General features: G+C 41.5%; 1 protein-coding gene across 1 annotated transcript in view; it reads left to right on the plus strand.

Annotated features, from left to right (window-relative positions):
• Positions 1 to 6,702: 6,702 nt before the first annotated feature.
• Positions 6,703 to 25,817, plus strand: part of LOC132768743 (catalase-like) — a 34,802-nt gene continuing 15,687 nt past the window's right edge. The window contains exons 1-10 of the mRNA XM_060764935.2: positions 6,703 to 6,847; positions 8,715 to 8,886; positions 9,990 to 10,100; positions 11,699 to 11,829; positions 15,042 to 15,146; positions 16,839 to 16,964; positions 20,790 to 20,981; positions 21,110 to 21,262; positions 23,143 to 23,281; positions 24,675 to 24,805. Of these exons, the coding sequence (XP_060620918.2) occupies positions 6,782 to 6,847; positions 8,715 to 8,886; positions 9,990 to 10,100; positions 11,699 to 11,829; positions 15,042 to 15,146; positions 16,839 to 16,964; positions 20,790 to 20,981; positions 21,110 to 21,262; positions 23,143 to 23,281; positions 24,675 to 24,805 (1,326 nt within the window). The 5' untranslated portion in view covers positions 6,703 to 6,781. The remainder of the gene's footprint in view (positions 6,848 to 8,714; positions 8,887 to 9,989; positions 10,101 to 11,698; positions 11,830 to 15,041; positions 15,147 to 16,838; positions 16,965 to 20,789; positions 20,982 to 21,109; positions 21,263 to 23,142; positions 23,282 to 24,674; positions 24,806 to 25,817) is intronic.

Consider the following 25,817-nt stretch of genomic DNA (forward strand, 5'->3'; position numbering starts at 1 on the left):
ATCACTCAGCAAACCCTCATTCATGCTATTCATGACATCAAAATGCTTTTGAGTACTCTTCAAAATCACTTAGAGCATCAGCAGGGCCTGAGGTAAGTGTCCAGGGAGCTGCATCCGACCCCTAGGCCTTAGTTTACACAGTATTCCAGGTGAGGTCTAACCAAAGCACAATACAAAGGCACCTAGATTGAGGGAAATCATGGTACCTTTGTATTCTGCTTTGGTTAGACTTCACCTGAAATACCGTGTACAATTCCAGGCACCACAATTCAAAGAGATATTGACAAGCTGGAAGGTGTCCAGAGGAGAGCGACTAAAATTATCAAAAGTCTGGAGACCATGCCCTATGAGGAGCACCTTAAAGAACTCGGTATGTTTAGCCTGCGGAAGAGAAGGTTGAGAGGAGACATGATAGCCATGTATAAGTATGTGAAAGGGTGTCATAAGAAAGAGGGAGCAGCTTTGTTTTCTGCTGCCCTTGAAACTAGGACTTGGAGCAATGGGTTCAAATTACAAGAAAGGCATTTTCACCTGAACATTAGGAAGAACTTCCTGACCATATGAGCTGATCAGCAGTGGAACTCTCTGCCTCAGAAAGCGGTGGAAGCTCCTTTCTTGGAAACTTTTAAACAGAGGCTGGATGGTCATCTGTTGAGGTGCTCTGATTGTGCTTTTCCTGCATAATAGAAGGTTGGACTAGATGGTCCATGTGGTCTTTTCCAACTCTATTATTCTATGAGTTTAATCATACTTAAATCCTTGTTTGCTAAAGCTTCGGTTTAGCTGATCTTCTGACTCCTTTGAGCTTTGTAGTGTAGAACATTATAATTTCCAGGCATGCATCTCCACAAAGCAGCTTCCAGCTCATTATTGAGACAGGAAGTTATTTAGGACACTTTGATTTCACACTTATAGAAGCTTTCTGTAACCCACCACCTTCACTCACTCTGCCAAACCCCGTCTGGCCTCCTTTATCAGCCAGGATGGGCAGGGATCCAGGATATATCTGGTCACCCTCACCTCTCCAAGGATCTTGTCCACATCCTCAGGTTGCACTAGTTGAAATAATTCCATTAAGACCAGACAAGTAGATGCTCACATTACATCTCCAGAGACTGCCATTAAAGTGGTGTCGAGGTTGGTACAGATCGGAGCAACTTTATCCGCAAAGAACTGAGCAAATGCTTCACAGCGAGCTGACGAATGGTCAGGGATCCCATCTTGTGGGGCAGGATTTAACAACCCTCTGACCACTTGGAACAGCTCAGCTGGACAGTTCCTTGTGGACGCAATGTTGACCTCAATGGAAGATTTCTTTGCAGCCTCCACTGCCGTGGAATACATCCTTATATAGGAACATACCCATGTTCAGTCTGATTTGCTACAAGTTGAACACCACACAAGCTCTAGTCTCTATCTTACACGCTTCATTGCTGCCAGCTCCTCATTAAACCAAGGACCTGATTTAACTCTGCTATGTGAGTGGGGACATTTCAGAGCAGTCATGTCTATTGCTCTAGTCATCTCCCCATTGAAGAGAGTGACCAGAGCATCGACAGGATCACGTAGCAATGGGGCAGGAAATTCCCCAAGAGCTGACAGGAATCCATCTTAGATGTTTCCATAGTCATTGTTTCTGCCATGTTTTGAACCAAATGGAAATTCTGAACCTTGTACAGAGATAGCCCAATGTACAATATATTGCAGAAATCCAACCTTGGGATGACCATCTTTATACTCATAGAATATGGAGCTGGCATATCAGCCAATGCTGATAATAAGCACTCTTGATAATTACATATCTCTTAGCTGACACTGGGAAAGATGGCTCAAGTAGCACTCCCAAGCTGAGAACACAGTTGTTCATGGGGAATGTAACCCCATCCAGGGCTGTTGATACACCTCCAGCCCTTAATGGCAAGTGCCTCAGTCTTACCTGCATTCAGTTTTAATTTCTTCATCCATCTCTTAACCTTCTCCAGGTATTTATTTATAATGCTATCCTTATATAACATTGTTTTTTTAAGATATGGAGAAATATATCGGGGTGTCATCAGCATACTGATAGGACCCCGCCCCATACCTCGAGATGATCTCTCCCAGTGGTTTCTTATAAATATTAAAAAGTATTAGAGAGCTTATGGAATGCTACATATCAGCTCCTTTTGGAAGAACAGCTGTCTCCAAGCAAGCACCATTAGCTGTAACTTGCCTGAGAGGTATGACTGGAACCACTGCGATATAATTCCTCTAATTCCCAACCTCTCACATGTTCCAGAAGGCAGTAGTATCACAATATGGATCTGAAATCTACTTGACAGGTTGTTACCCTGGGGCCTTGATTATACAGTTGGCCCTGCACATTCACAGGTTTCACACTCACTGTTTTGATTATTCATGAACTTGAAATGCTGCCACCTCCTGAAGTTGGGGCTGCCATGTAAACAGTCACTTGACAGTGCCAATTTTAGGATGTGAGTGAGGGGTCTATTTGGGAAACATGCAGTGCCCACTCCTCTTTTTCCTGCATGCTGGAAAGGAAGGGAGATACTGGACAAAAGAGAGATGCACAGCATGCAGGAAGAGAAGGAGGTGGTCTTGCATGAAACCTTGTTTACTTCATAAATCTAGGTCCTCTTCCTTTTCCTGTGTTCCATGAAACACTGTTCCAGATGGACAAAGAAAGAGAAGTACTGGGTGAACAAAAACATACAGCATATTGGAAAAAGAAGAGGAACTGAATCTTTGGGGTATGTAATAGCGTAGGTGGGGCTGGCTTCTCCTCTTCATCTTGTTTGATATGAGTCTCTGTTTGTTGTTATTTATTTTGTGTCAAAAGGATTGCATAAAAGATAAGTCTAAAACTGATAGAATAAAGGGATAACAAGCAGCTAGATAGTTTTAGACCAAAAACGGGCAACAGCAACTGCATTATTTGTAGCTTTAAACAGTTCTTCCTCTGTGCATGAGGCAGGGCATTGTGGGCAATCATACAGATGCTGAGTTGTTTGTTTTGCACCACAGTCACACAAGGTGGAGGATGGACTTGGACTTCATGGACTTCCAAGTTGCCCATTCTTGGTTTACCCCTGGAGGAAGATCCTCATGGGTGGCCACCCAGTTGTAATTGCCTGATTTTGCTTCCCACAGGGATATTCTTGGTGTTGCTGAAGCAACATTTAGAGAAGTGGTGGTTCTCATGAAACTTTCCCTTGATTTAAGCCTACTTGGAGGAGGCCGATAGCCATATAGTGGGTGGCTTTCAGAGTGTTCAACCTTATTTCTCTCGCAGTTGGCAGCAACTTCCCATTGCACATTGGGGGGCAATGCCACCAAGCTTATAGAGTCTATCAACAGGTGTAGGTTTAAGACATCCTTTGATTATTCTACATTTTTCATTTAGTGCTACATGCACAATGGAGGACCTTCTTGCGGCAACACTAGAGGCACTCCAAGTGGCCAGATACTGGTCAAAGGACATTTAATCAACTACCAAGTTTGCAAACTTTGTGGGTTTTTTTATCTGTTTGTTTGTTTTGTTCTGTTAGAAATGTAATACAATGGTCTGGTTGCCCCTGACATGATAAATAAATAAATTTAGTGCTATATTCATCTGTTTCCTGTGGGCAGATTTATGCCAGACGGGGCAGGCATACTTAGCAGTTGAGTAAGACAAGGCCAGAGCTGATGTTCTTATTAATTTTGGGTCTGCACCCCATGTGCTATTAGTAAGTTTCTGCAGGATGTTATTATGTGCAGCTACTTTGCACTTAGTGTTCACACAATGTTTCTTAAATGTTAGCATTCGGTCTAAGGTGAGGCTGAGATATTTAGGATGGAAACAGTGTTCAAGCTCTTGGCCTTCCCAGGTAACCTTCAGTTTCTTTTTGGCTTCACTATTACTTAGATGGAAAGCGCACACTTGTGTCTTGACAGAGTTTGTTGTGTCCCATCCTTTCCCATGTACAATAAAGACTTGTAACACACAGGAAGACAAGGAGTTGGCTTCACACAGTGTCCCTTACCTTTCAGATCCACCTCCTCTTCTTGTTTGCTACAAATCTCTGTTCCACCTGGGCATGGAAAGAGGAGTGCTGGGGGGAACCGAAACATGCTGCACAGAGGAAGAAAAAGAAGAATCAGATCTCCAGATAACTGAAGGTGTGGGTGCAAGCAAGTCTTGTTCCTTTTCTTCACCCTGTTTGCTACATGTCTCTGTTCCATCTGGTATCTTCCTTCATATCCTGAGCAAAACAGAGACCTGTGGAATGCAAGTAAGAGGAAGAGCTAGTCCTGCACTGCTTCCCTTACGCTATGGTTCAAGATCCTCTTTCTCCTCCTGTGCTCCTGCAAATGTCTTCTCTGCCCGGACAAAGGAAGAGGAGTACCAGGGGAACAGGAACACATAACACAGAGGATGAGAAACTAGCTCCACTAGGCAAGAGATTGGATGAACAGTTCTTCTTCTTTGTCCTGTTGGCCAGTCTCTTGTCTACATGTTCGACATGATTTACAGGGTGTCTTTCTCAAGCAAAACATAGACTTGCAACACACAGGAAGAGGAGGAGCAGGATCTGTGCCTCTTTCTGCATTTGGCACAGGAGGAGAAATTGGTTCCAGTGGTTCTGATTCTTCCTCTTCCAGTTTGTTATGTGTTTCTGGTACCTTTGTAGCACACATGTTAAACATAAGGCTCGTGGGCGGAATCCAGGCTACCACATCATTTTATGTGTTCCACAAGGATTTTAATGCCAGGGCAACGTAGTTACATTTAAACAACTGGTCCTTTGAAGGCAACCATAAGGCTGATTTTTTATTTATTGTATCAGAAACGAACCAAGGGTACAGTTGTAATGTATATAAAAAGACAAACAAAGTTTAAAAACTTGGCATTATACTAAATGTCCTTTGACCAGAAGTTGGTCACTTGGAGTGCCTCTGGTGTTGCTATAAGAAGGTCCTCCATTGCGCATGTGGCAGAGCTCAGACTGCATTGTAATAGGTGGTTTGTGGTTTGCTCTTCTCTACACTCACATGTTGTGGACTCCACTTTGTGACCCCATTTCGTAAGTTTGGTTCTGCATCTCGTGGTGCCAAAGTGCAGTCTGTTCAGTGCCTTCAATCTTCTGTGTGCCCTAGAGGGAGTCTCTCATTCGGTATCAGCCATGGATTGAGGTTCCGGATTTTAGCCTGCCACTTTTGAACTCTCGCTTTCTGAGGTGTTCCTGTGAGTATCTCTGTAGATCTTAGAAAACTATTTCTTGATTTAAGGCGTTGGCGTGCTGGCTAATATGCAAACAGGGGGTGGGCCGGAGATGTCACATCATAAGGCTGATGTGGCCTTTGGTTAAAGTGAGTTTGTCCCTCTGCCTTATGCCTGGTTGGAAAAGAGACTTGTATCATTCAGGAAGAGGAAAAGGAACTGGGATCTGCAGGAGAAATGAAGCTTGTGTGGGCTGGTCCTGACTCCTATCTCCCAGGCCATTTTTACTGAGACATCTCTCCCTCCCCCACCCCTCCTGAGATATTTGGGGTTTTTCTGCTTTGTCCTCCAGATGTGTGGGCCTTCAGATCCAGAATCCCATCCAAGAGACATTACGGAAAGCATTTGGTCACATGGTCAAGGGAAGAAGCACTTCTGAATAATACCAGAGAAGAGCATAATTCAAAGTGCTGATTCTAACCTATAAAACCCTACACAGTTCTGGCCCAGTCTACCTCTCTGAACATATCTTCCCCTATAAACCATCAAGGACTTTAAGATCTTCCGGAGAGGCCCTGCTCTCGGTCCCACCACCCTCGCAGTCACACTTGGTGGGGACGAGAGACAGGGCTTTCTCTGTGGTGGCCCCCGGCTATGGAACTCTCTCCCCAATCAGGTTAGGTCTGCCCCCTCCCTCCTGACCTTCAGGAAGGAACTGAAATCCTGGCTTTGGAATCAGGCATTCCCAGATTGATGGATTGAACTGGTAAAGACTAAGAGTTATTGGATCAGAATGTTTGGATTGAGTTGGATGATGTTTTTAACTCAGCAAACTGTCTTTTATATGAATTTTATAAGTTATTTATTATGTACGTTGTTTTTAAAATGTTATTTATTGTGTAGCATTGAATTTTTGCTGTTGTTAGCTGTTCTGGGTCCCTCCAGGAAAGCAGAGAAGAACGGGATATAAATAAGAGCAAATTCTAAATGTTCGATATGCTTTCACGGCCGGAATCACTGGGTTGTTGTAGGTTTTTTCGGGCTATATGGCCATGTTCTAGAGGCATTCTCTCCTGACATTTCGCCTGCATCTATGGCATCTAAGGTACCTCTGAGGATGCTTGCCATAGATGCAGGTGAAACATAATGAGAGAATGCCTCTAGAACATGGCCATATAGCCCGAAAAAACCTACAACAACCGAGACTCTAAATGTTCGTCTTGCGGGAATTTGGGACTTCAGCTGGCAGAATTGGCCAAGTTGGCTGGGGCTTCTGGGAGTTGTAGTACAGAGCATCCAGAAGACCAAAGTTTGGGAGAGAGAGAATAAAGCAGAGAGAAAGTGGGCTCATTTCCTTAGCATCTGTCTGTCCTGGTCTCCTTTCCCAGCAGGGCGGGGTGGGGGAGCTTTTGTCTCCAGCCTTCCTCCCTGGGGCAGGAGGCGGGGACTTGTCAGTGTGCTGCTGCCTTGGGTACCACCTCTTGGGAGAGAGAGCTCTTCTTCCTCCCACGGCTCTTCCTTCCCATCCTTCGGAGAAGTGCTTTCCTTTCCCGTCTTCTCCAGCTCCAGCCTCGCAACATGGAAGGTCGCCGGGACTATGCCAAGGAGCAGCTGGAGCAGTGGCAAGAGCAGTGCAGCCAGCAGGTACCCAGAAATCCCCCTCACCCCCTCCCAGGAATCCATTGGAGTGCTCTGCCCGGATCGCCCTCCTGGCTTCCCTTGGGACGGACTGGCAATGCTTTGGAAGGAAACCCTTCGGGTGGGCGAGACCATCGCTCCTCTGAAGAGGGGGGGAGGGGAGGGGGTCCGGACCTCCTCTTTCCCTACTGAGGGGCCGTCACAGCAGTTTTCCTGGGATCTCTGGGCTCCTGAAGGGTGGAAGAGAGGGCAGGAGTGTGAGCCAGAACGTCCCAAAAGTAGCCTCTTGGGTTGGCCTGGCCAGAGGGCAGGTCTTTGGAGCTTGAACTCCAGGTCTGGGGCGGAGGCGTGCATCTTCCTTTCCCAGATAATGTTTACCACCTCAGGGAGAGAGTTTCTCCAATTCACAGCAACCCTTTAACTTCCATGAGAATCAGTTCTAATGCTTAGGATGGTGGACCATTATTAAAACATACATTCCTGCTGGTCAAAGGAGCCTTTCCTATTTTGTTGTTTATTCCTGGTGCTCAGAAGCAGAGGTCGTGGCAGGGCAGTTGTAGCACAATTTGAATTTTGTTCTGTTCCTTGTTTGAAAGTGTTCAGAAATAACATTTACAACCCATGAACAAAAATCATCTTACATAATGTAATTGTCTATATTTTTAGTGGCTTAATGAAAGCAATCAGATTTAGGACCGATCTACACTGATTTTGCCTTTTTATAAAAGGGGGATTATATTATGATAATTTACCTTATAGACTTTGTGTGTAATCGGATTGGAGCATCCTAATTCTAGTACCCACCGATCCAAACCCCAAGGCATAACTGTGTTGCAAAAGCTCCATTCTTACTCAAATGTGTGCAAATATGATTACCTCATGAGTTATCCAATTTTAATATGCTAGTACACAAGTGACACGTTCAGCAGAAATCTTTAAGTCTGCTTTTCAAGGCAAAATTTTCCTGCTAGAAAAATGTAAGGCAAGTAACTCAAATCTTTGCTATTTTGAATGAGAAAACCTTGTAGTGTATGATTGCATAGTGCACTTGAACATAAAATGCAACAAATATGTATGGAATAGGATTTGAAACATCACCTGAAAGACTTTGAGATTGACATGGGAAAAGGACAGCCAAGGATACAAGCTTCCAGCTTCTGATTTTTTTTCCACACGTGTGCTTTTGTTTTTATCTGAGACTGAAAGTATGTGACTTAATCATGGTCCTCCAAGTGCCTACAGTTGTGAAATAACTTCATTGGCCTTTTCTCCATTACTTGAATAAACTCTCATTATTGCAGGCGCTGCTATCAACCCACTTTTTTCTTCATGTGAGTTGTAGTTTATATGTGTTCCAGTTCAACTACAGCATCATCCAATAACACTCTTGCTTAGTCCTACTCATATAGCACTATGTAACACAGTATTGTCGAAGGCTTTCATGGCTGGAATCACTGGTTTATTGTGAGTTTTTTGGACTGTATGGCCATGTCCCAGAAGCATTCTCTCCATTTCACCTGTATCTATGGCAGGCATCCTCAGAGGTTGTGAGGTCTGTTGGAAATTAGGTCTGTTGGAAACTGCCATAGATGCAGGTGAAATATCAGGAGAGAATGCTTCTGGAACATGGCCATATAGCCCAGAAAACTCATAACAACCTATGTAACATTATTTTTGTTCCTGGGTTATATGTGCCATTTTCAAATTGCTTCTATCATAAAAACATGGGCTTCATGTTTATTAAACTGCAAAATCATTGTTTTTGCTGGACATCCCGCAACACATATTGCTTGCAGGATTTTTCAATGAATATCTCATGGAGTCTCAAACAGTTGTTATATATCCTTTTCATTGTTTCCCTTGTTAAATCTAGGGGCCATCTGCCTTGACCAGGGCAGCAGGAATCCCAGTGGGAAACCATCGGAATGTCTTGACGGTGGGTCCACGAGGTCCCCTCTTGGTTCAGGATGCAGTTTTTGCTGAAGTTATGGCACATTTTGACCAAGAGAGGATTCCCGAAAGACTTGCTCATGCCAAAGGAGCAGGTTAGTGTTAGAGACAATGTAGTGTATTTCTTGTAAAACAGAGCATCCAATATTTTGGGCTGCTTGTTGCATTCAGAAGGAATAAGAAAATATAAATTTATTTATTTCGAGTACTTCTACCCCGCCATTCTCAACCCCCTAGGGGGGGTTAAGAAATTGCTGTTTCCTACACTCTGCAACAAGACTTTGAGTTGGATCAAATGAAGTATTTTATGGCTTCTTCCCATACTTGGTGATCTACTTTTAGGAATCATGATATCACCTGTGGAATACTTTTGTTGTTTTAATTTTGCCATCCTTTACTTTTCCAACATATTTTAAGTGGCATAGTTGAAAAGCTAGCTTCAAATTGATTTCTAATTGGGTTGTGGCGAGTTTTCTGGGCTGTATGACCATGTTCCAGAAGCATTCTCTCCTGACGTTGAACATGGTCATACAGCCCGGAAAACTCACAGCAACTCAATGATTCTGACCATGAAAGCCTTCAACAGTACATTGATTTCTAATTTATTGCCTGAACCTTTGTCCTTTTAGTTTTCAATTCAGGATTAATTAATTTTTTGAAAAATCCACCTGGCATTGCTTTTCACATTATTAGTAGCACACATTTGTGGCTCATGCTGAAATTGTGTGAAAATCACAGTGTAGCCAGGACCAAGGAATTGTGAATTTAACTTAACGCACAGCTACACTGGCCTATAATCCTGAAAGGAAGCAGGAGTATCCGTTTTGTATCAGCGAAATGATGCATGGAGCTGATTTGAGTTAATGTAGCCTTAGACCACATTAACAAGTCATGGGTGGCTCCAAATTCTCCCTGAGAAGCTGGAGCAAGCTCTGACTTTGGGTCTATGTATGATGTTCAGTGGGATCTCAGACAAAATCACTCAGCACTGTTTACACAGCATTCCATATTCCTTGGGTTTGGGTGGCCGGGACACTCACACACACACTATTTGATGCACACTGCCCTCCCGTTCTCAACCAGTGGCTATCAGAGAAGAGTATTTCTTGTTCCTTTATTTGTGCCATATATATGATCTTTATTTGATATTATTCTATTAAAGTTTCTACAGAAAAGTCACATTTTAAAATAATTTCAGGTGCTTTTGGCTATTTTGAAGTGACTCATGATATCACCCAGTATTGCAAAGCAACCCTATTTGAGCACACTGGTAAAATAACTCCCATTGCTGTTCGACTTTCTGCTATTGGTAAGGCTTTTACAATTCTTGGTTTGTATTGTAATTGTAATTTATTTTATGTGCAATCCACTGATTTTTTTTTGTCGTGTCAGAGCAGCCAATCCATTATATTACATTTCTAACAGAACAAAGCAAACAAACAGAAAAATACACAACTTGTGAGTTTGGTAGCTGGTTAAATGTCCTTTGACCAGTATCTGGCCACTTGGAGTGCTTCCAGTGTTGCTGCAAGAAGGTCCTCCATTGTGCATGTGGCAGGGCTCAGGTTGCATTGCAGCAGGTGGTCAGTGGTTTGCTCGAAAGTAATACTTTGATCAATTATCTTCATTGATCTCTTCAGTGAAAAAGTCCTTGATTCCTCCTGGTTTTCCAAAATACCATTAAACAAACTAGAGTAGGAAAGTGTTTGCTAGCCATATCCGAAATCCACCCTATACTAACAGAAAATATATTTTATATCTGAGGCTTTAATACCACTTGGTATTCCCTCTGAAGAAGTTGGCTGTGAAAACTGTGAAAACACATGGATATAAAAACTAGATCATTTTAGCGGGGCTCCCACATTTTTCTCTCCACCTTCTTTTGTCCTTTGTATAGTCAGAAAATGGTTCATGACACTGTAATTTTTGGAAATGGGGTTTCATGTCTTATAGAGAAAGTTGTCAAATGATTATTTCTAGTCTTCAGTGGATGCATCAACCTAAGGAATGATTCTCATACAAATGAACTGGAAAAGATAAGTTATATTACTAAATCTTCTATATATTTGTCTTAGACTATCTTTCCAAATATCACAATTACACAGAACGATAATAAACAATGTGCATTGGGAAAAATTAAGAGTGGCTCTTGTAAACTAAAGGATGTTGTGTTCTATTCACCTATCTGTGCTGCTTGAGGTAACTTGAAATACAATTTGGAGTTTATGAAATCAAAATTTGAGTCACATATTTGTATATAATAGGATTGCATTATGCTTTGGGATAGTTACATGAAAATTTAATTTTCATTCTGTATAATTGCAATATTGTGAAAGGGATTTCAACAGAAATATATGGAAATTTAATTTATAACTTGTCAATGTCAGCTGATTTGTAAGGGAGTCAATCCTGTATCCCTTCCTGTAATTCCAGTTCTCAGGAGACCAATACAGGAAATTATGCAGGTTCTCTTTCTATTAACTTACTAGGATACTATAAATGCCAACATCAGCAAGGATGTCTTTTGAATAGGCATTGTTAAGACAGTGTACATTGTGCTGTAGGACATTATGCTTAGTATAGGTGTTGATGTACTGCACTTTCATAACTAATTTTCCAGGAGAGATTCTTTGACATGTGGTGTATTCAGAGATCTTGTGATGGTTGAGAGAGCAAGAAATTTGTGGAAAAAAGCTTATTCATAAATCTGTTCCCAAGATAACTGCGAGAGACCTAATTAGAACTTTAATAGTATTAGTGAAATCCCCTGTATTCAGAATGCATGGCCTTTTAATAGTAAAATTCAGTAAAACTGAGACAAAAGTTAGATAACTTTTTTTTTGAAAATATTTGTTGGGTCTGACTGCAATTTCCATTGTCTACTATTGGGAAACCTTTGCTTTACAGTTGGTGAATCAGGTTCGGCTGACACAGTTCGTGATCCTCGAGGCTTTGCAGTGAAGTTCTATACAGAAGAGGGCAACTGGGACTTTGTAGGGAACAACACTCCCATCTTCTTTCTTAGAGATCCAATGCTGGTATGTTAGATCATGATGTGCATTTCTCTGGGTTATGAGTTATGACTTAAATCTAGGAATTTGTGAGTAAAAGCAAAGAAAACACATGATCCCTTCTTCCCATAAACATTAATTTAAAATATTGTGCCAACTGACAGATTCTTTGCTGAAGGCACAACCTGACAACGCTGCTTTTGCATAATCAGTACAATTTGTTTTCCTAGGTACCTGTGGGTCTATCCTTTGAACCAACCAACTAGGCAGAACCACATTCCTTCCAGTTATGTCTCTCCCCTTCTCCATCAGTTTTTTTTTCTGCCAGCCCCAGTGGGTTAAAGCAGTGGTTCTCAACCTGTGGGTCCCCAGATGTTTTGACCTTCAACTCCCAGAAATCCTAACAGCCGGTAAACTTGCTGGGATTTCTGGGAGTTGTAGGACAAAACACCCGGGGGCCCACAGGTTGAGAACCACTGGGTTAAACCCTTGTGCAAGCAGGACTGCTCACTGACAGGTCAGCAGTTTGAATCCAGGGATAGTGGGTTGAGCTCTCTCTGTCAAACCCAGTTCCCTATGTGGGGACATGAGAGAAGTCACCTACAAGGATGGTAAAAAGCATCCAAACATCTGGGCGTTCCCTGGGCAACATCCTTGCAGATGGCCAATTCTCTCGCACGAGAAGCGACTTGCAGTTTCTCAAGTTGCTCTTGACATGAAAAAAAATATCCTGCCCTTCAAACAGATCTGAGGCAACTCTTTTCTCTGTAATTAAACTGATTGAAATAACAGATATGCATGGCAAAAGTGTTAACCTGAAATGTAATGAAAATAAGATGTGTAGAAAGTAAAGATTACATTCCACTGGGCTGAGAGCCGAAATAAAATAAATAAAAGTCACCCAGATACCCACTACCCAACATGTCTTCAGGGTAGAGCATAGAGATGAGCACAGGATGATATTTTTAACCTTTAGCAAAAATGAGATGGAGAAAAATAAAGCCATAAAATTGTAAATTGAAGGTGTTGAAAGAAAACAGGCTGTAATAAAAAGATACATGAAAAACTGGTTTTTTTCCCAAAGAGGGGAAAAATATTTATTTATTTATTTGCAGTACTTATACTCTGCCCATCTCACCCTGAAGGGGACACAGGGCAGATAACAGAACACATATATGGCAAAGATTCAATGCCTATTATGCAATGACAAGACAGACAACAGATGAAGGTATATTTAGGCTTTTTTTCATCATTTGGCATCTTTTGGAGGCTGTGCTCAGTTCCGGCCACAGGGAAGTGCTGTGAATTCATCTCCTGCCAAAGAGCTTTCTTTGTTTATAAACATTCCTCCAAAAGTCAGTTCCTTAATGTGGTTCCTATTTAATGTGGTTCCTATTCATCTACTCACATTGTTGTTTTCGATCCGCTAGGTGGGCAGGGGAGCTGGGCTGAAGATCAGGAGCTCACCCTGATCTGGCTTCGAACTGTCAACCTTCTGGTTGGCAAGATTTACAGCAGCTGCAGCTCGTGATTAACCTGCTGTGCTAAAGCCATGCTAAAATCTACTTCTGAAAAGAAGTTTAACTGCAGGATTGAGGAGAAACAATTGCTGGAGCTACACAATTGCTGGGAGGGTTCTCAAACTGCAATTTCCAAAATGTCTCAAGAGTAGGGAGCTCCAAACTCACAAAATCATCCCTGGTCTTTCTACCAGGGATGTGTCACATTTCTATGTGTCATATTCCTCCTAATAATATCTCCTGTGTTTGGGAGCTGACCTCCTCCTCAGAGACATTATTTGTTTTCCTTATCCAGGACAGTCTGTCCAAGAAAATCTCATGCTCCCTGACATGCAGAATTCCCTCTTCCAAAAGGGAAATTAATGTGCACTTGCTGCAGATGTATCTATCCACATTCTTTAGCAACAACACAAACTCACCACAGCTTTTGAAGATACCTGCAGCAGCTGCCTCACCATCAATACGAAGGAGTCATAGGCCCACAACACTGTCTTATAAAATCCAAATTTTCTGTTTTAAACTGGGAATATTTTCCCATCAGTGTTATAGAACAGGGGCTATTGTCTGGCAATAATCCAATTTGTTTCTGCAGAATTCTGGGAAATGTAGTTCAGGGCGGAGCCTTCGGAATTCTCAGTTAGAGACGCTCTCGGCTTTCCTAAACTACATTTTCCAGAATTTTGCAGGAGCGGATTGGACAATTGGCCTCCATTTATAATGCTGGTGGGAAAACATATTGGATTATATGGTAGTGTAGACTCATATAATCTAGTTCAAAGCTGATAAAGTGGATGATCTGCTTTGATCATCTGGATTATATCACAATGAAGATCCAGCCTTATATAGGCATTGGAAAATACCCCCACGTTTCATCCTCAAAACACCCCCATTAAATGCTAATGCAAAAAATTGTGGGCTTTGTTTGTTAGCTGGGATCCTGCTTTCCAAGCTCCATGGCTACAGCTATGTAAGAGCCGTCGCAAACTCTGTTAATGCGAGAGAAAACCTTGCTAGCATGTCCCTGACGTCACGAGACTCCGCCTCTCTCCCTGCCCCTTTCTCTGCCCCTTTCTCCATGCGAGCGTGGTTTTTCCTTTGCTAGGGCAGCATTGCCCGCATTTTCTCTCAGTTGGCAGAATTCAACTGAGAGAAAATGCGGGCAATGCTGCCCTAGCAAAGGAAAAACCACGCTCGCAAAGAGAAAGGGGTGGAGAAAGGGGCGGGGAGAGAGGCGCAGGCTCATGACGTCAGGGACTTGCTGGCAAGGGTTTCTCCAGCAGGAACCTAGTTTGCGACGGGCCTAAGGACCTGGTTATGCACACAAAATAACATAGAATACTAATAAGCACACAAGGAAGCATCCATTCAGTTCATACTAACAATGACCCTTAAATTCTCCCGAACGACTCTAGAGCTGGGAAGTCTTATCCAAGCCCATCTTATGCTGCTTGTCCTACCATGCTCATGTCAAAAAAATACCTGTTAGCCAAGCTCTTCTTTGCTGAGCTCCAGGAATTGAGGCTATGGGTATACTGAGAGTTATTGGCTCATACTAAAGGACAAAGGCATCTGACAAGAAAAGAATGATACTGGATTGGTGGGTCAAAGTTAGTTTTGATTTACAAGTGCATTGTTTCAAACTGATCTGAGAAGAACTATAAAAGGATCTGTGGTACATATAAGTACACGGTAATTTAATTGTATCTTTGTTTTTATTAGTTCCCATCCTTGATCCACAGTCAAAAGAGGAATCCACAGACCCATCTGAGAGATGCAAACATGTCATGGGACTTCTTCAGTCTCTGCCCCGAGACTCTGCATCAGGTTGGAACTAACTTTTCATTCCTAAATATAAATTATAATGTTTTCAAAACTTACAGTTTATTATGTATTATAGGGAAGCTTGGGAAGAATCCCTTGGAGGGAGAATTTTGTAGTCTAGGCTGTTCCCATCCACATATTTGGCTTCTGTGGTAGTCAGGGCTAATCTACACTGCCATATACAATCCAGATTATCTGATTTGAACTGGATTATATGGCAGTGTAGATCCAGCCTTAGTGAGGAAAGGGGAAGGACTTTACCTAAGGCTCCCATCTACACTTCCATATAATCAAGTTTTTGATCTCAGATTATCTGCTTCAAGAATAAAATATATCTGGAAATGTCAGGAGTTGGTGAGGAGCAATGTGTGACAGCATATCCAGGTAGCTAATTGCTAGGTCAGGATGACAAGGCAAGTTTGAGGGCCAGACATATCAAAGTCCTGAGATGCAATGCAACTGTTTGGTCTGCCCCTGACACGATAAATAAAAAATAAAGTCCTGAGAGGAATTGGGATATAAAATCCCGATTCCTATCATGACTTTGTTCCCACTCCAACCCGCAAATCTGGGCTTTCCCTCGGGGTGGCTAGATGCCATCCAGCCCCCTCCAGCCCCCCATTTCCTCCCCCAAAACTTACCTGAGGGGTCTGTCAGCCACACTAGCCCTTCTGGAAAGTTCTGTAGTCACATCAAAATTATGCTTCAGGAGATGGAACGGGGAGAGGAATTTTGGGGGAGGAAATGGGGGGATGGGAGGGCAGACTGGAGTGCCATCCTGCTCCTCCGGGCTTTGGGAGCCTGAAGAAATGGGATGGCTATGGGGACTTGTCCCTAGGACTGCAGAAGCAGTCCTGGGAGTCAGTACCCACAGGGCCCTCACGTGGAAAGATCTGGACATTAGCTTAAGGTCTGGATCTTTACAGGTGTTTTTGAAACCTGGATTAAACTAAGTAAATTAGGTTTACTCCAGTTTGAAACAGATTAGCCTGGAACATCATCTGGATGCCTCAAACTAATCTGTTTTTTAGCCTAAGTTTTAGGGCTGTGTAGACGGGCCCTGAGTGTGTGATGCAATCATGAAGCTTAAGTGTTTGGTGCAACCATGAAGTGATACCAATGCACTAGGGATAATGCAGTACCATATGTGATTTGCTGGGTGTTGAATATAAATAGAAAAGCCAACATGTTTGGTGTTGTTGGTGTGCTGGTGTCACTACTGATCATTGGTGGATGTTGGAGAGGGGAACCTTCATGAGAGAATTTGCTTAGAGTAAGAGAAGGAGAGAACGTGATTTTTGTAAAGAGCTGTTTGTATTTTTGCTACTGAACGGAAAGATAAAAGTTGTGCTGTTCAATCAGGTACCAGCAGCCTACATAGAAAGAGTACAATATCCTAAGAGAAGGCATATTCTTATAAACAGTATTGCTTTGTATGACGGTCTGAATATTGGTCATTAGCTATCAATTGGTATTAGCTGAAGAGCTTCTAGAAGAAAATAAATAGTTCTTGTGAATGGCACAAATATATCACTGATTCCTGGTATAATTGAGAAAAAATTAACTGTTGTCCCACATACCAAATAACTTGAAACGTAGTAATCTATCATACCTAAAAATCTAGCTTTGAATTTTCATGCAACATGACCTGCATGAAAAATTTCAATAAAGGTTACCGTTGTTGTTGCTTTATAGTTATCATTTGTGTTCAGTGATCGTGGCATTCCAGATGGATATCGTCATATGCATGGCTTTGGATCAAATACTTTCAAGCTAGTGAATGCCTGTGGAAAAGCAGTGTACTGCAAATTCCATGCAAAGGTAAGCACTGCAGTGTTTCTGTTTAGAATTTCACTTTGAAGAATGTGCTATTAATAAAGTATTTTAGATTTTAAATACATTCCTAGTTGATTTTGAGCATGTGGTGTGATTTTTCTGTCATTTGTTTTTAGGGAGTAATATAGTTTAAACATGTAAATATGTTGTTTTTGTTTTTGTTGTTTTCCAGTTAAATATACAGTATTTTATGTTTTGTAATATACTTATGTGTTCCTTTTCCCATATCTATATTTCTATTTCTATCTATCTGCGGTATATATAAAAGGGGCTGTGGTGGCTCAGTGGGTTAAACTACTAAGCTGCAGAACTTGCTGGCTGAAAGGTTGGTGGTTCGAATATGCAGGACGGTGTGAGCTCCTGTTGTTAGCCCAAGCTTCTGCCAACTTAGCAGCTTGAAAACATGGAAATGTGAGTGGATCAAGAGGTACCGTTTTGGCAGGAAGGTAACAGCGCTCCATGCAGTCATGCTGGCCACATGACTTAGGAGGTGTCTATGGACAATGCAGTATCTTAATGTCAAAGGGAAACCTTTACTTTTACCTTTATGGTATATACAATTCAAAAAGATTATTGCACACGTTTTCATAGGGGTTGTTTACCCTCAAAATAATAATAAAATCTGTATCCACCCCTATTCCAGGGCTGTACAAACATATGGCCATTTTAGTATTGCAACTCCTTTCATTCATTTTTTAAAAGTTCACTTCTTGCTCAGCGGTATCTTGGAAAAACTGTTGCTTTTCCAGTGGGTCCACCTCAATTGAGGTACCATTGGATGATGTGGGGTGGGAAAGTGAGACAGACTTTTGGGTAGCAAATGTTGTAATTTTAAAAAAATGTGTAGATCATGCCCTCATCTTTGAGGTGGCAAAATAAACTGTATATTTCTACCTGGATACATTGAAACACCACCACTGTCCCAGGCAGTGCTGTACTTTCAAAGTCACTTGTTCTGAGGTAAGAAGAAAGTGTCCTCTCATTTTTTGTTCCCTGCATCATTGGTAAAAGGTTTTCTGAACATCACCTAGTGGATGTTTTTGACATTTACACTATTTTTTGTGCAGTGTTTAGAGTGGACTCTGCAGAAGATGCTTCAGTTGGATGTCATAGAAAGAGAAATCACCCTGTTTAGCAAGTCTTGCAAATCTTGATTTGTTACCAGTGAATATATGATTTTTATATCGATTTTATATACCTATATACCCAGGGTCACATAAAAATTGTCAGGTGGAAAGGGGTTGTGACTGGAAAATGTAAGAATTCCTGTTGTAGGTAACTCTGTAGACACAGTTTACTTCATCAAGTTTCTTTGAAAATTGTTGTTGTTGTTGTTTTTGTGGGATTTTCAGATGCTGCTTATATATTAGTTGAGAGTTTACTAAGTAATAATTTGGAATTATTAGCTTTTGTCCAACATCTTTAGTGATAGAAATGGCCCAAGACATTCTGGTTTTCCCACAAAATAGTTATCCCTCCACATTTGCTGGGTTTAGGGCCACAGGACACACATGTATGTAAAAAAATGCAAATAAAAGTACTAGGTTTTTAATTTGCTTCTCTAGAATTCTTTAGATTAGCAGTTCCCGAAGTGTGCTCCATGCTTCCCTCCTTCACCTCCAACTATTCTTCTCTTTTTCCCCTGCTCTTCCCCTTGCCTCCAAAAGCCTTTTTCTTTGCTTCCCTTCCCTCCAAAAGCTTTTTTTACTCACTTCCCTTGTCCCTAAAAGCCTTTTTCCCTTGATCCCCTCACTCCCAAAAGCCTTTTTCCCTCTCCTATCCTGCCCCAAAGGCACTTTCCCCTTGGCTCCCTCACCTCCAAAAGCCTCCCCCCCACCACCTCACTTGCCACCCTGATCTTTTTCCCTTCACCTTCCTAGCTTCCAAAACCCTATTTCCCTCGCCCTGCTCATGGAGTGCTTTGCTCGTTTTTGGAATTGAAATGGATGGCCCATGGGGTTTCTATTATTATTATTATTATTATTATTATTATTATTATTGCATAATAATAATAATAATAATAATAATAATAAGCTGCTGCAAGAAGATCGAGCAGACAGACTACAAGCAGAGGCATAACACCGTTGCTCAGATGATTCATTGGAACTTGTGCCACAAATACCATCTGCCTGCGACAACTAACTGGTGGGATCACAAGCAGGAAAAAGTTACAGCAAATGAGCATGTCAAATTCCTTGGACTTCTGAATTCAGACTGACAGAGATTTGGAGCACAATACTCCTGACCTCACGATGTGTTAAAAAACAAAGTATGGATTGTCGATGTTGCAATCCCAGGTGACAGCAGAAGAGAAGCAACTGGAAAAGATGACATGATATGAGGATTTAAAGATCGAACTACAAAGACTCTGGCACAAGCCAGTCAAGGTGGTCCCACTGGTGATTGGCACACTGGATGCAGTGCCTAAATACCTTGGCCTGCACTTAAACACAATTGGCACTGACAAAATTACCATCTGCCTGCTGCAGAAGGCCACCTTACTGGGATCTGCACCCTAGACACTTGGGAAGTGTCCGATGTGTGATCCAATGCAAAACCAGCAGAGTGATCTTGTTTGCTGTGGACTCATCTTGTTCTGTTTCAAATAATAATAATAATAATGATAATGATAATAATAATAATAATAATAATAATAATAATATAATGCTTTACTTGTATTCTGCCCTATCTCCCCAAGGGGACTCAGGGTGGATACCAGCATATACAGAGACACAAGGCAAACATTCAATGCCTCAAAACAATGAAACACAGACACATAAATAAAGGTAAAGGCACCCCCAACAGAATGGCCAGCTGTTGTGGGTGTTTGATTATGCTTATTCCCTCAAAGAATGGTTACCAGTCCAACCCATTATATGCCACATGAATACTGGATCAGTGATGGTCTTAAATAAGAAACATAGGTCTACACTGATACACATCACTTGATGTAGTCTTGTTTTTAGCACTTACAGGGTGCTTTCAGACAGCGCCAAAATATGTGTTTTAAATCCAAGACAAAAATTCCACACACAGAACTGTGAGTCCAGGGATATGGTCCTCACAACCTTCCTCTGTAACAGATAAATGGATGGGGACTTCCAGAAGAGGTTTTTTTTTTAAAACCACTCTGTTACTGGACTATATATGCACACATGTGAATATCTTAATATAAACACAAGCAGGTTTGTGCGTGCACATATGAGGTCTAGTGCATAATGGAGGGCATTTTTTTAAAAAAATCATCAGATCTCTCTCCTTTCCCAATTCTTAATTCAACCTCTGTTTAAGATTATAAAGAATAAAATAAGGAGTTTCAGAGAGTTCTAATTGTTCTCCAGTTGTGCTTCCCTTGAACCACCTTCCCTTGTCCATTTGTCAGGCCAATTAGCTGATTAGGTATTTCAGGCCTTTAAAAAGTGCACATGTCCTGGAGCAGTCTACACAGGGGGGAAGGAAGGAAAGCATGTGTTTTGCATGACCACAGGGATATACAGTCATGCAAAGGTGCCCATTCTTCAGGAGGAATTGGCTTTTAAGCACACCTTTTAAATGTGTGTTTTTTGGCTCTTAACTTGATCCCACAATTTTGCCAAATGTTGTTTAACCAATAGCCACTCCCCTTTTAACCCAGTTACTTCCGGATTTTACAGCATGTGTAGAAGAGCCCATAGTGTTTTGTATATAAAGTCTGTTTCCACACCTATATTGCTGTCAGTTGAGTCAGGAAAAGGAATAAGATTTTTTAAAAATGTTATTCACATCTGATTATTAATTAAAATTAAAATAGATTTCTTTTTACGTTTGCAGACTGACCAGGGAATCAAAAATCTTACTGTTGAAGAAGCAGAAAAGCTGGCTGCTAAAGATCCTGACTATGCTCTGCGTGATCTTTACAATGCTATCGCGAATGGAGATTATCCATCATGGAGTTTCTATATTCAGGTCATGACATTTGAACAAGCTGAGACATTTCCATTTAATCCCTTTGATGTAACTAAAGTAAGTATGATATATTTTTCTCTCACATACTTCATATAGAGAAGAAATGTTGTCACATCTCTGTTCTACAAGTCTGGAAACTTTGATCTGAGAGAAGACCATAATAAAATGTCTGTCTCATTTTCTAGGTCTGGCCTCACAGGGATTATCCTCTCATTCCTGTGGGAAAGATTGTCTTAAACAGGAATCCTGTCAACTATTTTGCTGAAGTGGAACAAATTGCTTTTGACCCAAGCAACATGCCTCCAGGAATTGAACCTAGCCCTGATAAAATATTGCAGGTATAGGCTATTTAATATTTCTTCACCTCTGATGGCATGTTCTTCTTAAGCTTTCTAAGCTGCAGTATAATGAGAAATGCTAGTATTTCTTCTGATGGTTTTAACTGTTGATTTTTAATACTTCTAATGTTTAATACTATTTTAAGGTTTGCATATGTTAGGTTTTAATTCACACATTGTTGTGGTATTTATTGTTAGCTGTTTTGAGTCTCCTTTGGCAGAAAAATAGGGTATAAATAATATAATCATCTTCTTTACTGTCACTTTCCTAATATGAGATCTAGGCTCCATGCCAATTGACCCCCTAAAGTTATGACACAGATAAAGCCACCAGAGAGAGCAATTACAAACCATAGGTGGGTGAGCACTTTGCAAATCAGAAGACAATTGCTGGGTTGTGGCTCCTGGCAGCTGCCTTTTTACTCCATCCCCAGACCAGAGTGAAGACCAGTTCTGGTCAAACGCATTGGCTGCTGCTCCTTAGCTCCTCCTTCCATGCTCCCCAAGCACAGAGCATGCTTGAAGAGAGATTGTTGGCACTTCAGGAAATGGCAGTCCCAGCAATAGTGCTCCATCCATTCTGCAACCTTCTGTGATGGTAATGCCATTTTCTTCAGTGCTGTTTCCACAATTAAGTCAGTAAAATGTAAAATAGAAATTTTGGAGGCACTTATTAATCTGTATGAATTTAAAATTAATGTGATATTTTAGTTGATCTGGAGGATTTGAACCTTGGACAACCAGATTCAAGCCCTCCAGGTGCTATAAAACTTCCTAGTGACGTTTGGCCAGTATTTTCTTCTAATCAAACCTACCCCACAGAGCTGTTGTGAAGGTGAACTGAGAAGAAGGAAAGACATTCATACCGCTTATCTTTGAAGTATAAATGTAATAAGTTATGGTCTACCTGTAAAATAGTCATTACTGTATGAAATGCTAAAGGGAAACAATAAAAGGTTTGGTTTTTAAAAAATCGCACATGGTTTGTGTTTAAGAAACTGAAAGTAACCATGTGATTCTTTCATGGCTCCAGATAATTGTTTTTGGCTGACTTAGGGCGCTTCCAGACAGCAGTTTATTGCTGGTGAAAATTGGTTAAAGTAACCCATTTTTGCTCGTGCTGATGTCCCCATGGGTGCCCAAAAGAAGCAGGCTTTCCCGGGAGAACCAGGAAGCCTTAAAAATAAAGGAAAACTTACCAGGTTGCCTAATGGTAAGTTTTCCTTTATTTAAAGGTTTTAGGGGATGGGGTTGGGGAGGGGGGTGCTCTCCTTGGTTCTCCAGGCTTTTTGACACCTGAAGAATGGAGGTGGGTTGTGGGGACTGACCCCAGGAATGTGGAAGTAGTCCCATGGGTCAGTCCCCACTGGCCCTATACTCCATTAAACACAGCCCTTTCAGGAAGGCCCGGGTCTAATAGAGTAGCAAAGTAATTCAAGACAAAGCAGGGTTTACCTGCTTTGTCTCAAATTACTTCGCTTTTACCTGAAGTGACATTTGGATGCCTCAGGTAAAAATCTGACAGGGCCTGGAATATGGGGTCCTTTCTGGAAAGGCCCTCAGCTGTTGGCAAGCATATCAATCTCAATTAAAAAATAGGTGCTTAATCAAAATTAGTACATAACATAGCTTTCTTCAATCTCAAGTATAGTACTTGATATATAAAATAACACCTTCGCTTTGGCCTAGCAGATCTTCTTTTAGGTTGATATCATTTAAACTATAACATTTCTGCTCTGCTGGTGGTAGGAGCATCAAAAGACTAAAGAATTGATCTTGCAATGGTTAAAACAGTGCATGGCAAAAATCAGAGAATGAGTGAAACCCATTGAAACAGAAATTATTACTTTCACACTTGCCTTTGTGATATTTTATTCTAGGGGCGTCTCTTGTCCTACCGAGAGACCCAGAGACACCGTCTGGGATCCAATTATCTGCAAATTCCTGTCAATTGCCCATACCGAACTCGCGTGGCCAATTACCAGAGAGATGGGTATATGTCCATATCTGGCAACCAAGGTAATTGCGGTATCTCATTTGGGAGTAATTCTTTAATAATGCTCATGCGTGATCACTCTTTGCCAAGTATGATTGTCTTCCAGGAGTAGAGTCTTGGCAGCAGATCTATAGAAGACCTATTCTGGATCCTTATGGTCTTTCACATTTTGGGCATAGATTTCTAGATAGAAGGATTAGCTTGACACACTTTCTTCTTCTTGGAACGTTTATCCCTTTTACCCTCCATTTTTGCCTCTTCAAATTCCACAACACTCTTGGTAACAGCTGACCTTCAGTTAGAACACTCAAGGACTAGGGCTTCCCAGTTCTCTATATTTATGTCACATTTTCAAAGGTTAGCTTTAACCCCATCTTTAAATCTCTTTTGTTATCCAGCAACATTCCATTTTCCATTCTTGAGTTGAGAATAAAGTCATTGCTTTCTTTGGGAAACAGTGGTCTGTCATTTAGACAATGTCACCAGTCCAGCAAGGTGGATGGCAGTGAATTATGGCTTCAGTGTTGGTGGTCTTTGCTTCTTCCAGAACACTGGTGTCTATCCACCTGTCTTCCGAAGACATTTGCAGGATTTTTCAAATGCAATGCTGATAGAATCTTTCCAGAAACGGAGAGTGGTGTTTTTAGATGGTCCCTGTTTTGCAGGCATACAGCAGTTAGAAAGACAATAACTTTATAAACAAGCATCTTGGTATACCTATGAATGTCCCAATCCTTGAACACTCTCTGTTTCATTTGAAGAAAATTACTGCACATGCAGAGCTCAGGTGCAGAGCTCATTCCATGTCGACCTTTGTGGAGAGGTCACTGCCCAGGTAGCAGAAGTGGTCAACATTTTTAGCATTACACCATTCAGCTGTATTTCTGGCATTGCAGAGAGATTGGTTTGTGTCTGCTGGTAGAGCACATTCAGTTTTTCAATATTAAGTGAAAAGCCAATCTTATTTGCTTCTGCGGAGGTGTTTAAACGGCTTATAGATTTTCCTATGAAAAGCACAGATCATATTAGAGTTCTGTAACATAACTTATTGTTACCTTAGTTTTGACTTTCATCCTGCTGTGATTAAACAGCTTGACATCTGTCCAATGGGTATCTATCCATATCTGGAAACCAAGGTAATTGTAATATCTTTTTAAAGAAATAATGCTTTAATAATGCACAGTAACATCAGGAAGAGTTTACTATCAGATTCCCTTGGTTAAAGTCTATTATATTTACTTGCTTCCAATTCCTCAAATGAGAGATGATCAGGATTTTTAGTCTCTTACTGCTGAAAATATTTCCGCACATAGATCTTTCCAAGTGAAGATGATAGCAGAACTATTTCAAACCTTCTCCAGTAAAATTATTTTACATTCTTTCTCTCTTGTAATAGTAAAATATTTTCCCCCTTAGGTGGTGCTCCAAACTATTATCCAAACAGTTTTAGTGGCCCTCAGGACCAGCCCCATTTGCAGGAATCCTGTGAAAATATCTCAGGTGACATAAAGCGCTTCAATGATGACAATGAGGACAATGTATCTCAGGTAAGCAGAACAGAATTTGTCTATTATCTTATTTTGGGAATGAGATGCCTATCTATCTTGTTTCTTTTTTTAATGAAGCAAATTTATTTCCTTGAGATATCTGCTAAACACAGAACAATTCTTAGCTCTAAAGTTCAGTGAGCGTTCAGTGAGCAGACTCTTCAGGCAGCGCAGAGCATTGTGTCTTCCATCTCTGAAGCCAAGAAAGAACAGTGGATCAAGTTGATCACAGAGGTCGACATGGGCAGGAGCAGCCAGAAGGCGTGGAGGCTGCTGAGACGGCTGAGCAACGATCCCTCACAAACTAATACCCATGCCAACATAAAGGCAGATCAGATAGCACACCAACTCTTGAAGAATGGGAAACCCAACCTTGCCACCAAAGTAGGAAAGAAACCAATAGCCAGACAACCAGAGATTGAGAACAACAACCTCCATGAACCCTTTACATCTACTGAATTGGACATGGCTCTCAACAAATGTAAGAATGGCAAAGCAGCTGGCTTGGATGATCTACGGATGGAACAAATCAAGAACTTTGGTCCAAAAGCAAGGAGCTGGCTGCTGGAGCTGATGAACAACTGCACTGCATCCTGTCAGATCCCCAAAATCTGGAGGAAAGCAAGAGTCATCGCCATCTTGAAGCCAGGCAAAGACCGTAATGACCCAAAAAGCTACAGACCAATCTCCCTGTTGTGCCACCTCTACAAAGTTCTGGAGAGACTTATTTTGCATAGAATTATGGAAAATATAGACCCCTGTCTGATCCCACAGCAAGCTGGCTTCAGAAAAGGCAAAAGCTGCACATCGCAAGTGCTGAACCTGACCCAGCACATAGAAGATGGCTTTGAAAGGCAGCAGATCACAGGAGCTGTCTTCATAGACTTGTCAGCAGCCTATGATACTGTGAACCACCGCCTCCTCCTGAGAAAAATTTATAATATCACAAAGGACTACCACCTCACCCGCCTCATAGGAAACCTGCTACAAAACAGGAGCTTTTTTGTTGAGT

This window comes from Anolis sagrei, chromosome 1, assembly GCF_037176765.1.
Source record: "Anolis sagrei isolate rAnoSag1 chromosome 1, rAnoSag1.mat, whole genome shotgun sequence".
Taxonomy (NCBI): domain Eukaryota; kingdom Metazoa; phylum Chordata; class Lepidosauria; order Squamata; family Dactyloidae; genus Anolis; species Anolis sagrei.